The 12,811-nt window shown below is 34.6% G+C and overlaps 1 protein-coding gene and 1 long non-coding RNA gene across 3 annotated transcripts; both read right to left on the bottom strand.

Annotated features, from left to right (window-relative positions):
* Positions 1-1,476: 1,476 nt before the first annotated feature.
* LOC120009777 lies at positions 1,477-3,088 on the bottom strand. Its single transcript, XR_005470741.1, has 4 exons — positions 2,861-3,088; positions 2,067-2,121; positions 1,666-1,723; positions 1,477-1,554 (listed from the first exon to the last, which is right to left on the bottom strand). It is a non-coding gene; the product is annotated as an uncharacterized LOC120009777 (long non-coding RNA).
* Positions 3,089-5,756: 2,668 nt separating this feature from the next.
* LOC120009776 (cysteine synthase-like) lies at positions 5,757-9,934 on the bottom strand. Of its 2 annotated transcripts, none has more exons than XM_038860472.1 (11): positions 9,761-9,934; positions 8,934-8,988; positions 8,731-8,840; positions 8,567-8,624; positions 8,196-8,459; positions 7,981-8,118; positions 7,821-7,872; positions 6,867-6,946; positions 6,508-6,567; positions 6,291-6,371; positions 5,757-6,093 (listed from the first exon to the last, which is right to left on the bottom strand). In XM_038860472.1, exons 2-11 carry the CDS (start codon positions 8,976-8,978, stop codon positions 6,004-6,006), a joined length of 978 nt encoding a protein of 325 aa, XP_038716400.1. In that variant the 5' UTR covers positions 8,979-8,988; positions 9,761-9,934; the 3' UTR covers positions 5,757-6,003. The 2 variants fall into 2 exon arrangements, with proteins under 2 accessions (XP_038716400.1, XP_038716401.1); XM_038860473.1 differs by lacking the exon at positions 9,761-9,934 and adding an exon at positions 9,581-9,731.
* Between the last annotated feature and the right edge of the window lie 2,877 nt (positions 9,935-12,811).

The following is a 12,811-nucleotide window of genomic DNA, read 5'->3' as shown; positions in this document are numbered from 1 at the left end:
GGACACATAACGCTCCCCAAGACTTGGAAAAATCACCTACATGCAAGCAAAATAAGCTTAAATTAGTAAAATCTTCTCCAAAATGCCTCCAAGAAACAGTATTCAAGCTATCAATGTACTTGATCACGGTTCCTAATACAGCCAGTGTACCAACCACCTAACCTAATCTCGTGTTATTCGCAGGAACCATGTAGTTTACAACTTTAAGGAAAAAAGGGTTATCAAACTTACAACAATGAGTTTTCCAGCACATTCAGGCCTCTTTGCTAGCTTTATTGCAGCGGCTGTTGCGGCACCAGATGATATCCCTACCTGGAGGAAGAAAGAAAATGCTCACTTTCGCAGCAAAAAGGGGAAGATGAAATTGTCTTGCAAACAGAAATGCAATAATCAAAATTCCAAGCACAGATACAGTTTCCATGATAGAGTTCTACCTTAACAATGAGTCGGTCACTGATACTCTAAGCACAGATTTCTTAGGAAAGACATAAACAGACTACAACTCGAATCAAATAAGTTGAGAAGCTAAAACCGAAACACAATGCATTCAGGGTTTAGACGTTCACTCCTACACAATTTCATTGACAAGTATCTTTTACGTCAAAATAAAAAAGTGGTAACATGGATATTGTTGAATAGATGTCAATATAAAGCAAATGATTAGCAATTTAGTTTCAGTACTTACTTGAATGACTTCATCAAGCAACTCAAAATCCGAAACAGCAGGGATGATACCAGCACCAATTCCTTGGATTAGATGTGGACCTGCAGTAAGACATCAACTTAGAAACTAATCAATATCTAAAGATAGTGCCTATCCTGGACTGGCTTCAATCAAAGTCAATCTCGGACATCCATTAATCAGCAAATACAGTTTGCATTTTGTCTTTAGTACATGCTTTTCCAGTCATCCGGTGGAATGATAGTCAGTCTAATAATTTAAAAGAGCTGATATAGTTAACATGGCGAAAGTATGATTATTTGGTCAACTGCCAACTCCAGTCACATACCAGTTAAGACATTACATGAACCAATTTAGATTTTTGAGCATATATGTCCGTTAAAAGTAAACCACGAGTTTGTTTTTTCACATCACATATTCAGGTAACCTACAAAAGTAATAAAATGCTATCCACCCAGTTTGTATGTCCATACTCTTAACATAATTACGTTGTTCAATTCTTGGCTTTGAGGGCCCAAAAAAATGAAAAAATTTAATTATTATCCATGTAGAAAATAAAAGTGGACTTGACCAGGGGAACTTGAAAGAAATATTTCCTTTAGCACAGATGAAACGTACATAAAATAGTTTCTCCAGCCTCAAACCCCATACCCTTCATATACACTATCAAAGTTTCCAATATCTCTCCCTACATATCCATTTAGGTCTCCCAACATATCCATTTATACCTCAGCACCAAATGCTTTGAGGATAGTTCTTCTTTCGAGGCTCATTGTAGCTCGCATAACAAGGATTACCTTGTAACCCTTCACTGCTGCGATAAAGGCCATACCGATGCCTGTATTAACGCTGGTAGGCTCAATGAGGACAGTCTTTGGCCAAAGGTTTCAACATAGGCCAGAAAACACAAGAAGAATAATATCAGATTGATGTTATAGCTTTTTTTAAAATTTTTATAGAGTTTGCGAATATTCATAACAAACCTTCCCCGGGGTAATTAAAACTTTGTCTTCTGCATCCTTGATCATGCTATATGCGATTCTGCAGTTGAGAGAGGAAGTCCAAGTGAGATGATGAGCCAAGGTAGAGCTCTAAACATTTACACAGTGAAACTCAAAGAGAGACAAATGAATTTTTTTTTATCATGCCGTCTTTGACACATGAGCAAGGTTCCATGTTTTCCAACTTGGCAGCAATACGAGCTATACAAACCTTCAACAACATTGTCAAGATATACCATTGGGGTAATTCCAATTAAGTGCAAGCTCCACCACCAAATAAAAAATCAGTAAAAAGGAAAAGCTAGAAGTGAACTGCAGTCTGCAAGTGATCATAGCTACATAAGACAAAGGCAAAGTGAAATTTGGGTTACAAAAAAAACCACCTCAGTCATATCTTTCTTGATTGCACACATGTTCTCCATTTTCATCAAGAAAAAACTGCAAGTAAATGCACGAGAAGAATTAGGAAAGTTTTGAACAGACAACACAATCTTCAATACTGTTCAATTTTGGTTCAGGGAGGTGGTGGGGAGGGATAATAATGTAAGGGAAATGTACTCGAGTAGTAGCAAAACTGATGTAATGTTATCACAGTCTTGGTGTCTTTTAATTCAATGTAATTTCTTTTGCCATTCAAAAAAAGAAAGAAAGAAAAAGAAAACTCCTTCAATCAAGAAACTTAAACAATGAATCTAAAGCAAATTCAAATAAAATGCATTCACTTCAAATATCCTAAAAGCAAGGCACATGCTTGGAAAGGAACTACATACTAAGAAACAATGCACAAAACATTTGTGTAAACACCAGTTCACTCAAACACCCAATTGAGGGTTTACACTCAGACATTGCTTAATGTTAGGAAACGAACAAGACCAAAGAAAAAAACATAGTTGTTCTGTGCCTGAAGTCAATGCTTCTCAAAATAAAAACCAACCCAATAAAAACATTTAGCAGAGAAAAAATAGCAGTACCCAAGAAATGACAATCAGTCAAATTTTGCAAGCAAAACTGCAAAAACTCAATAACCCAACACAAGAATTCATACAGAGCAGCAAGAAAACACAAACTGAATATGTAAATAAAGAGGAAACAAGTCCAAGAATACAGATTCTTAATTCTCGAGCAGAAAACTAAAACAAGTGATAACAAAAACTAGAGTCGAAAGAAAGCCACTCACGGGTTCCTTATCTGCAAAAATCATTGACAAAAAGATTTTATTACATTGCCCTGTTGAGTCTTGCGAGGGTCAACCTTGCTGCCATGGAGAATTTCTTGGGGAGCGCGAACAATTAGGCTTTTTTTAATATTTTTTTATGTTTTCTCGGTGCATGAGGTCGATGGTCGGGCTTCTCAGTGTCAATCAGTCATCTCTTATTACATCACACAAATGGACAAGAGAGAATGACCCAAGAAGGAAACAAAAGAGAGAGGTATTCCCGCAATTGCAATGCTGTGATTTTGTTGTACCCAACAAAATGTATTTTATTGATGTGATTAGGTCAACAAAAAGTATTGGTATAATGATATAAATTTGTTGGCTTACATATAGATACAATGATGTAAATTTTTTGACTTACTTTTTGGTGTAATAGAGATGAGGTTCAATATTGATGATGTAGTTGCGAGTGTGATATAGGTAGGTTCATGTCTTGGAGCCAACATAGAGGCATCTCATATACCCTTCCTCCATGTTGTTCCCAACAAAATTGGGACAGCTAATTGCCACCAATGGAACATTTTATTCTCATGCTCCATCAAAAGACACAACAAAATACATCCATGTCCCCTTAAAATGGAATCATTGTGGTTGCTCTTAGACTATTAGCACCCAAATTGGTTTATACGCCTCTTTACATCATGTGTGGCTAGGGCTGTAAAAAAAATCGAAAAAATTGAACCGACCGTTTGGTCCGTTGAACTATTTTTCTTTTTTGAAAACAAATTGAAATAATTGGTCAGTTTTGAATATTTTTATAAAATTGATCGACTAATAAATATTATAATATATATTTATATATACTATATAGTATATAATGATTAGTCATTAGTTTTTAATTTATAGATATTTATTTATATACAATATATAGTATATAATGATTAATCATTAGTATTTAATTTACTACTTATGACTTAATAGACAAGAACTTTGAGATTTATATTAATATATTTAGATAAAAAAATATATATTATGTTATATATATAATTAGATATCAGTAGTGCTAGCTAGGCGTACATAATGACTTCATACATAACCATACATAACTGATGTGGCAGTCCAACTCATCCATCTGATCTAGCCTGATTTCAAATTTTGAAAAAAAAAAAAAAAACACAATAAACTAGGCACTCAACATATCGATAATCACGAGGGTATTAGAAACCCTAAGCTCGTGGGAGGGAAACGAAAATGGCGACGGAAACTTCGTTTCTTTTGAAAGTCTCATCAAAGAACTACGATTGAACCAGGAAATTTCAAGGCGGACGCAAATCCTTCAAGCAAGATAGTTGATGAGGTAACTTTCATTTTTAGGCAATGTAATATGATGCTTTTATAGTTTGATTATGGGTTTTGAAATCATGAAAGAGGTTTAATCCTTCGTGGGTTAGAATGGCAAGATGAAAATAGGGATGAATCATGTTATACATTGTTTTGTAATTAGTCATTGACGTTGGTTTACTTGTAGTCTATGAAGCACCGTTACGGGTGTGGAGATACGAATATGGGGACACGGAATACGGCGATTCGTTATTTTCTCCTAAAAATAGAGTACGGGTGCGGCGAGGTACGACTAATATATTTTTTAATATATACATGTTAAAAAGGCATATATCAAAATACATGTATATCAAAAATAGATATAACACACACATATATAGTAATCTTTGAATCCACACCCATGTGGAGACCAATATTTTTTACTTTTATTTTTTAATGGTAATGTAATTGTAACCTTGGGACTAGTAAACAAAAAATAGAATGGTTGGAATTCATGTTACCCGCATGTGGCTTAGACTTTACCCTGACTTTGACAAGTGTACATTTAAAGAATATTTTGTTTGGCTGTTTTGTAACCACATGTCAATATATCACGTCCACTCGCCGTATGCAGCCATAATTTAGTCGTATCGAAAAAAAATATTCTTCTTAAAAAAATCTGATTCCTTCTCAACAGCATTCGGTGCGTTTTTCACCGCACCCACGACACACTAGCATTGGAAACGTACCCGCTGCGGCGGGTACACGGCCAATTCTGTCGCACCAGTGCTTCATAACTTGTAAATTATATGAAAACCTGAAATTTTGTATGCTGGTTTAACTCTAAATGATGATTTTAGGTAATTACATTGTGCAAATCTGGTATTTCATTGCTATTTTATGAGCAAATATAACCGCATATTACATTTTGTGAATATTGGTTTATTTGATTGGGTATGGTTGTGTGCTAATAACATTGGCACAAATAATTAGAGTGTCAGAAATAGCAAATGTAATTAGGGAATTGTGTTCATTGGCTTTTGAATTGCAGAATGGCTAAATCAAGAGCAAGAAATCCTATTTCATCCCAGGGAGCATTGGTAGAGAAATCATCATTTTCTAGAGAGATTGATGATAAACGTCATCCCTTTCAATACCGGTCAAATCTTGGAGCCTTAACAACACTTTTAAGAAGCCTTAAGTTGAAGAAAATACACAAAAATATCTCTAGAAGATGCCATTTTGGAGCTTGTTCAAGAAGATAATGCATGTGGACCACAGTAACTTGAAGACAAAATAATAGGAACACATTGTAAGAGATCTAATTAGCACGTATGATGACAGGAAGTGATGTTTCATTCTTGGGAAGAAAAGAGTCCACTTAATAGATAAAGACATAACATTGATATTTGGTGTGGTATCGGGGGAGAGGAATATGAAGATTGGTGGAAATAAAAAGCCCATTACATATGAGTTTTTGGAAAGAAGATTTGATGATATTGAGATGATGAAGTCCAACCACAATAAGAATGCAATCGAAGAAGAGGGGATAAAAATATTGAAGCTGAAGATGTAGCACGATTGATCATGCTATATAGTTGTTTAACGTTGTTCTTCTCAACTAGAGCGGATCACCTTCCATTGTCATTCATCAAGTACGTTGACAACTTGGACAATGCAAAAAGGTTCAACTGGTCAAGGGCTATTACAGAAAATCTCATGACTTCAATAAAGAAGCACAAAAATGATCCAACAAAGGTGACGGGTTGTGTAGCACTAATGTCAGTAAGTATATATTTAAATTATCATAAAAGGATAATAACTTGCCGAAATTGGGTAACATCTCAATCAAATGACATATTTTGAGCCTCTTCCCTAATGGAATCGAACATTGCGGAGGACAGATAACGCTCCCCAAGACTTGGAAAAATCACCTACATGCAACCAAAATAAGCTTAAATAAGTAAAATCTTCTCCAAAATCCTTCCAAAAAAACAGTATTCAAGCTATCAATGTACTTGATCAATCTCCCTAATTTAGCCAGTGCACCAACCCCCTAATCACCTAATCATCGTGTTATATGCGGGTTCTGTGTAGTTTATCAACTTGAAAAAAAAGTTATCAAACTTACAACAATGAGTTTTCCGGCACTTTCAGATCTCTTTGCTATCTTTATTGCAGCAGCTGTTGCGGCACCAGATGATATCCCTACCTGGAAGAAGAAAGAAAATGCTAACTTTCGCAGCAAAAAGGGGAAGATAAATTGTCTTGCAACAGAAATGCAATAATCAAAATTCCAATTGGACATTGAACCACCTCTAAGAGAAAAAGAAACTAGAATCACATACCAGCAAACCTTCTTTCAAGGCAAGTAACCTTGCAGTATCAATAGCTTCCGTGCTTGAAACCTAAAAAAGTAACGGATGAAAATGAAAGAGAAAAATCTATCAGCTTCAGAATTTTCATGACAGAGTTCTTCCTTAACAATGAGTTGGCCACTGATACTATACGCACAGATTTCTTAGGAAAGGCATAATAAATAGACTACAACTCGAATCAAATAAGTTGAGAAACGAAAACCCAAACACAAGCTTATAGTTTCATTGACAAGTGTTTAGCACTTCAAAATAAAAATGTAGTAGCATAGCTATTGTTGAATAGATGTCAATATAAAGCAAATGATTAGCAATTTAGTTACAGCACGTACTTGAATAACTTCATCAAGCAACTCTACATCCAAAACAGCAGGGATGATACCAGCACCAATTCCTTGGATTAGATGTGGACCTGCAGTAAGACTCCAACTTAGTATTTAATAAATATCTAAAGATGGTGCCTATCCTGGACCGGCTTCAATCAAAGTCAATCATGGACATCCATTAACCAGGAAAGATAGATTGCATTTAGTCTTTAGAACATGCTGTTCCAGTCACTTGATGGAAGGATTATCAGTCTTATAATTTAAAAGAGCTGATATAGTCAACATGGCGAAAGTAGGATTATTTGTTCAGCTGCCAACTTTAAGTACTAAATCTGGAGGGAACAAGTTTGTCTTAACCTCCAGTCACATACCAGTTAAGACATTATATGAACCAATTCAGATTTCAGAGCATATATGTTCAAGAAAAAGAAAAGTCAACCACGAGTTTGCTATTTTAACGTCACATATCCACTTAATCTACAAAGTAATAGAATACTATCTACCCAGTTTTTATGTCAATGCTCCTCACGTAATTACCTTGCTCAATTGTTGGCTTCTAGGTCATTTCTTAAACATGTGTCCACCACTACCATTTTATGTTGTGTGGTTAGACTCTCCCCTGGAATCACTTTACAGGCTTTGCAAATTCTCCTATCTATCTTTCACGTAAGAATGAAATCTATCTGACTAGAGTTATGCACACTCCTAAAGGTAATTAAATGGGATTCTATGTTCTAAAACCAGCTATTTCCTAGACACAAGTCATATGACACGACAAACTTTAAAATAGTTTCTCCATCTTCATTTCTATTCTCAAACTCATATCCTCCATGTACACTATCAAAATCCATTTAGGTCTCCTCGTAATACTGATAATATTATAATAAGTAAAAAAGCTTATACAACAACTAAAAAGGAGAAAAAGAAAGAGAACTTGGGCTAAAATAATTTCTTACTCACCAGGTTTTCCTCCACTCAAGACTGCACTTTCAACTGGTTCTACACCATAAACCTAGAGTTGGCAGAAAAAAGCACACGATCAACACAAAAAATAGTGAAACTATATGCTTTGCTATCTCTTTCCCTCACATACAAACACAAGAAATGAGTCAATGAATACCTTTATGTCCGGGTTTTTCTCCTTCAGGAACTTTCCAGCACCAGTCACGGTGCCACCAGTCCCAATCCCTGAAACCAGGGCATCAACTTTCCCTCCCGAGTCATTCCATATCTCAGGTCCAGTGGTTTCATAGTGAATCTGCATAAGTGACATAAATATTCTAATTTCTTACAAATCCTCTAAAAATAGAATATAATACATCAGCCGAACCATACCTTTGGATTTGCAGGATTTTCAAATTGCTTAAGCATATAACCATCGGGTGTTTTGCTCAGTATTTCCTCGGACTTCTCAAGAACCCCATTAAAACCCTTGGCGGGATTAGTGAGGTACAACTCAGCACCAAATGCTTTGAGGACAATTCTTCTTTCGAGGCTCATTGTAGCTGGCATAACAAGGATTACCTTGTAACCCTTTACTGCTGCAATAAATGCCATACCGATGCCAGTATTACCGCTGGTAGGCTCAATGAGGACAGTCTTTGGTCAAAGGTTTCAACATAGCCCAGAAAGCACAAGAAGAATAATATCAGTTTGATGTTATAGCTTTTGTAATTTTTATAGAGTTTCTAAATATTCATACAAACCTTCCCCGGGGTAATTAAGCCTTTGTCTTCTGCATCCTTGATCATGCTATGTGCGATTCTGCAATTGAGAAAGGAAGTCCAAGTGTTATGATGAGCCAATGTAGAGTTCTACACATTTACACAATGAAACATAGAGACTCAAATGAAGAAAAAAAATTATATGCCTGTCCTTGACACTTGAGCAAGGTTCCATGTTTTCCAACTTGGCAGCAATACGAGCTACACAACCTTCAACAACATTGTTGAGATATACCATTGGGGTATTTCCAATTAACTGTAAACCCCACCACCAAATAAAAGAATATCAATAAAAAACGAAAAGCTAGAAGTGTACTACAAGTGAAATTCGCGTTACAAAGAAAACAACCTCAGTGACATCTTTCTTGATTGCACATGTGCTCTCCATTTTCATCAAGAAAAAACTGCAAGTGAATGCATTAAAAGAATTAGGAAAGTTTTGAACAGACGACACAAACTTGAATCCACTTTATATACTGTTGAAAGAATCTGGTTTCAATACTGTTTAATTTTGGTTCAGTGAGGTGGTGGGGAGGGATGATAATGTAAGGGAAATGTGCTTGAGTTGTAGCAAAACTGATGTAATGTTTTCACACCGTCTTGGTGACTTTTAATTCAATATAATTTCTCTTGCCATTCAAAAAACAGGAAAAAGATAACTACTTCAAAAAGAAACTTAAACAATGAATCTAAAGCAAATTCAAAGAAAATGCATTCACTCCAAATATCTTAAAAGCAAGGCACATACTTGGAAAGCAATTAACTACGTTAAGAAATAATGCACAAATGACAAAACATTTGTGTAAAACACCCACTACTTCCTCCCCTTTTCTTCTATGTAAATATTTCAGATGCCAATTAAGGGTTTAAACTCTGATATTGCTCTATGTTAGAAAAAGAAAAAGAAAAAGACCAAAGAAAAAACATAGCTGTTCTGGATCTGAAGTCAAATGTATTTCAAAATCAAAAACATTTAGCAGAGAAAAACAGCACTACCCAATAAATAATCAGTCCAATTTTGCAAGCAAAACTCAATAACCCAACACACGAATTCGTACAGAGAAGCAAGAAACACAAACTGAATATGTAAACGAAGAGGAAACAAGTCAAACAATACAGAGAACAGAAAACTAAAACAACAAGTGATAACAGAACTCTAGAGAGAAAGCCACTCACAGGTCTGCAAAAATCCTTGACACAAAAGATTTTATGAGATTGCCCTCTTGACTCTTGAGAGGGTCAACCTTGCTGCCATGGAGAATTTCTTGGAGAGCCCGCAAAATTCGGAATTGTTTATGTTTTCTCTCGGTTCATCTGGTCGATGGTCCGGCTTTGGGCTTCTCAATAGTCTGTCAGTCATCTCGTCTTATTACGTACTTTAATTCACACAAATGGACAGGAGATCATTCATGACAGTGACACAAGAAGGAAACGAAAAGGCTGACCATTATTATTTTATTTTATTTTATAGCAAAAGCTGACTATTATTCATTTACTTTGTTTTGGTATAAAAAAAATATTTACCTTTTCTTTTAGGGATAATAGAGTTAAAAAATTTTGAATTCATTATGCAAGATGGTTTTTTTTTGTCCCTAACGGAGGATAGGGAGATTCGAACTCTGATTACTAAAGTAATATATACTATTCTTACCACTTCAATTAGTGGCTCGAGTGTTATTGCCCAAGAAAATTTGTCATTTAGATGAGTCTTAATTGTTTATATAAGTACTTTTATTTAAATAATACATAATTTAGTAAAATAATATTTTGCAAGGAAAGGTTGGAGCTGCCACTAATCTAGTAATAGCATATTATATTTTTAGAATTTTTATATAGTGTTCATCAATCCTTTTTTTTTTTGAGATAAATGTACTTGTTTGACTTTTTGAAAACTCTCGTTAGATTGCCCCTCTCTCTCAGATATACTGATAAGAAGTAGGGTGTCAACTAGAAAGAAAATGATTTCTTCAACTGAAATTATTTATCTCCAATCAATTCACTTTACTCCCGAAGCATTGGATAAAAAATGTGCGAAGTGAATCTCTTAAGCATTTTACACTCACATGGCATTTGGTTCACGGAATCCAGCTTCGTAAGAATAAGAGTTTTCTTTCTACCAATAATTCATATGTCGGTTAATGGCAGGGGCGGAAACATGAATTGATGTTGGGGTGGGCTACTGTATTTTGATTTGCTTGGAAAAATTTAGTGGGGGTTCGGGCCAGTGCCCCCGAAAAAATTTTTAAGGACTATTTTATAACAATACAACTTATTAAAATGATATTATTGATAAACATTCATCTTAATGTTTGGTATCATAAGTAATCCGAAAGGTTAATATAAACACATGTTAAAATTGATAAACATTAATCAAAAAATCATATAAGATGAAATAATATATAAATGTACAGCCAAAATACGTAAATATTGTGATGTATTGTCGTTTAAATATACAAACATACGCTGTTTGGTGCACCATTTTAGTGCACCATATTTTGTTCTTTACTTCTTTGACAATTTATTGTAGTGACTAACCAAACGGCATTTTGTGGGCTCAAAAACCCAAGCAATTTTCTAACAATTATCCCGATTTGGACCATTTAAAGACCATTTGACATGTCATTTACTTGAATACCCTCAACTGTCATTGCTCTGGACGACAATGCCCCTGATTTGGACCATTTACAGAACTCAAAAATTGTGCAGTGCAAGACTGATACAAAAGATGGAGTAATAGTTAATATTAATTACTTTTTAATGGACCGCTAATATATTTAATTTGATTGAATTAAATTTTGCTTAAGAGTGGAGGTAATACGCATACCAAATTAATCAAAACATATAATGGTAATAGTTGACAATTTTTTAAATATTAATAATTATTTTGTCAATAAAAATTCTTTAAATAATTATTAATATGTAATAAATTGTTTATTATTTATTTTACTATTTATTTGCATCAATAACAACTTTAATGCATAATACCCATGCACGTAATTTACCCAACAATTTTAACACCATATATGCTACCAGTAAAAGTATAATTAAACACCTATCAATATTTCAGGAACCATATATGCTATCATTTATTACAACCATTTATTATCTACCATATATACTACAATATATGCTACTGTCAAAATTATGCACCAAACGAACCCTAATATATATATATATATACATCTATATTATGTAGTAGTATATATATGTGTAGTGTATATATAGTACTATTATACTATGGGTCCGTTTGGTGCACAATTTTATCAATAACGTATATTGTAGTTAATAAATGGAAACATAAATGGTTACTGAAATGATGTTAGGTGTTTCGTTACTCTTTTGCTGGAACAATATAAAGTCCTAATATTATTGTGTAAATTACATGGAGGGGCATAACTTTTTAGAGTTATAATAGTTTTTAAGAAATTATAAAATAAATTATAAACACAACATAACTTATTAAAAAAATAATTACTTATTATCACAAAAAAATATAATAACATTTTTTTTAAAATTTTTTTATAAAAATACCCTAACCCTAGATTTGCTCAATGTGTCGTTTTGTTGATTGATTTCAAGATCTGATTGGATTTACGGCTTGGGTTTTCTACATTGAAGAAAATCGTTGAAGGAATCGACCTCAAGTACCGAGCCAATAGGGCAAAACTTGATAAAGCTAGTAAGCAACTTTTGATTCTCAGTGTTTGTGTTCTCGGTGCTAATATTCACTGTGATTGCCATCACCCACAAACCGGCGAGGATTTGGTTGCTGTCTCTCCTGTGTCGGCCCCTACTGTTGCATCTCAAGAAATTATCACTGAGGCCGTAATTGAGAAGTCCGAAGAGACAATCACAGATGAAGTGGACGCCATTGTCGGTCGGTAGTGCAGGTCTAGATCTTACGATGGAGAAGAAAGCGCAGCTGCAGAGGAGGCTGATATGTCGTGCGCTATTGGAGTAAATGCGATGGCAGGAGTTGTAATTTAAGCAACTGTTCAGGGTATTTCATTCAACATGAATCTAAATTGTCTTGAAAGGTGCAAAGCATCACCATTCCGAGAAGGACATTATATTGTCTTGAAATTGCCTTAGTTTTTGTACCCAAAAACAGTTGTTTGGTGACTAAATACAATAAATCGTTAAGTGACAATTTATTGTGGCTCCAAATTGTGAGCCAAACTGGGCCTATATGTCAAAAAGTTAGGCCATACCACCCCTAATTAATGC

The sequence above is a fragment of the Tripterygium wilfordii genome, chromosome 11, assembly GCF_013401445.1.
Source record: "Tripterygium wilfordii isolate XIE 37 chromosome 11, ASM1340144v1, whole genome shotgun sequence".
NCBI lineage: Eukaryota > Viridiplantae > Streptophyta > Magnoliopsida > Celastrales > Celastraceae > Tripterygium > Tripterygium wilfordii.
The sequence above is the reverse complement of the archived record's forward strand: the minus strand, read 5'-3'. Positions and strand labels throughout refer to the sequence as shown.

Coding starts and splice junctions, on each gene's coding strand:
- LOC120009776 (XM_038860472.1), bottom strand. CDS start 8,978: ATGAAAATGGAGAGCACATGTGCAATCAAGAAAGATGTCACTGAG. Junction 8,841..8,933: donor TCAAGAAAGATGTCACTGAG/GTTGTTTTCTTT, acceptor TGGGGTTTACAG/TTAATTGGAAATACCCCAAT. Junction 6,568..6,866: donor TGCTTGATGAAGTTATTCAA/GTACGTGCTGTA, acceptor TTACTTTTTTAG/GTTTCAAGCACGGAAGCTAT.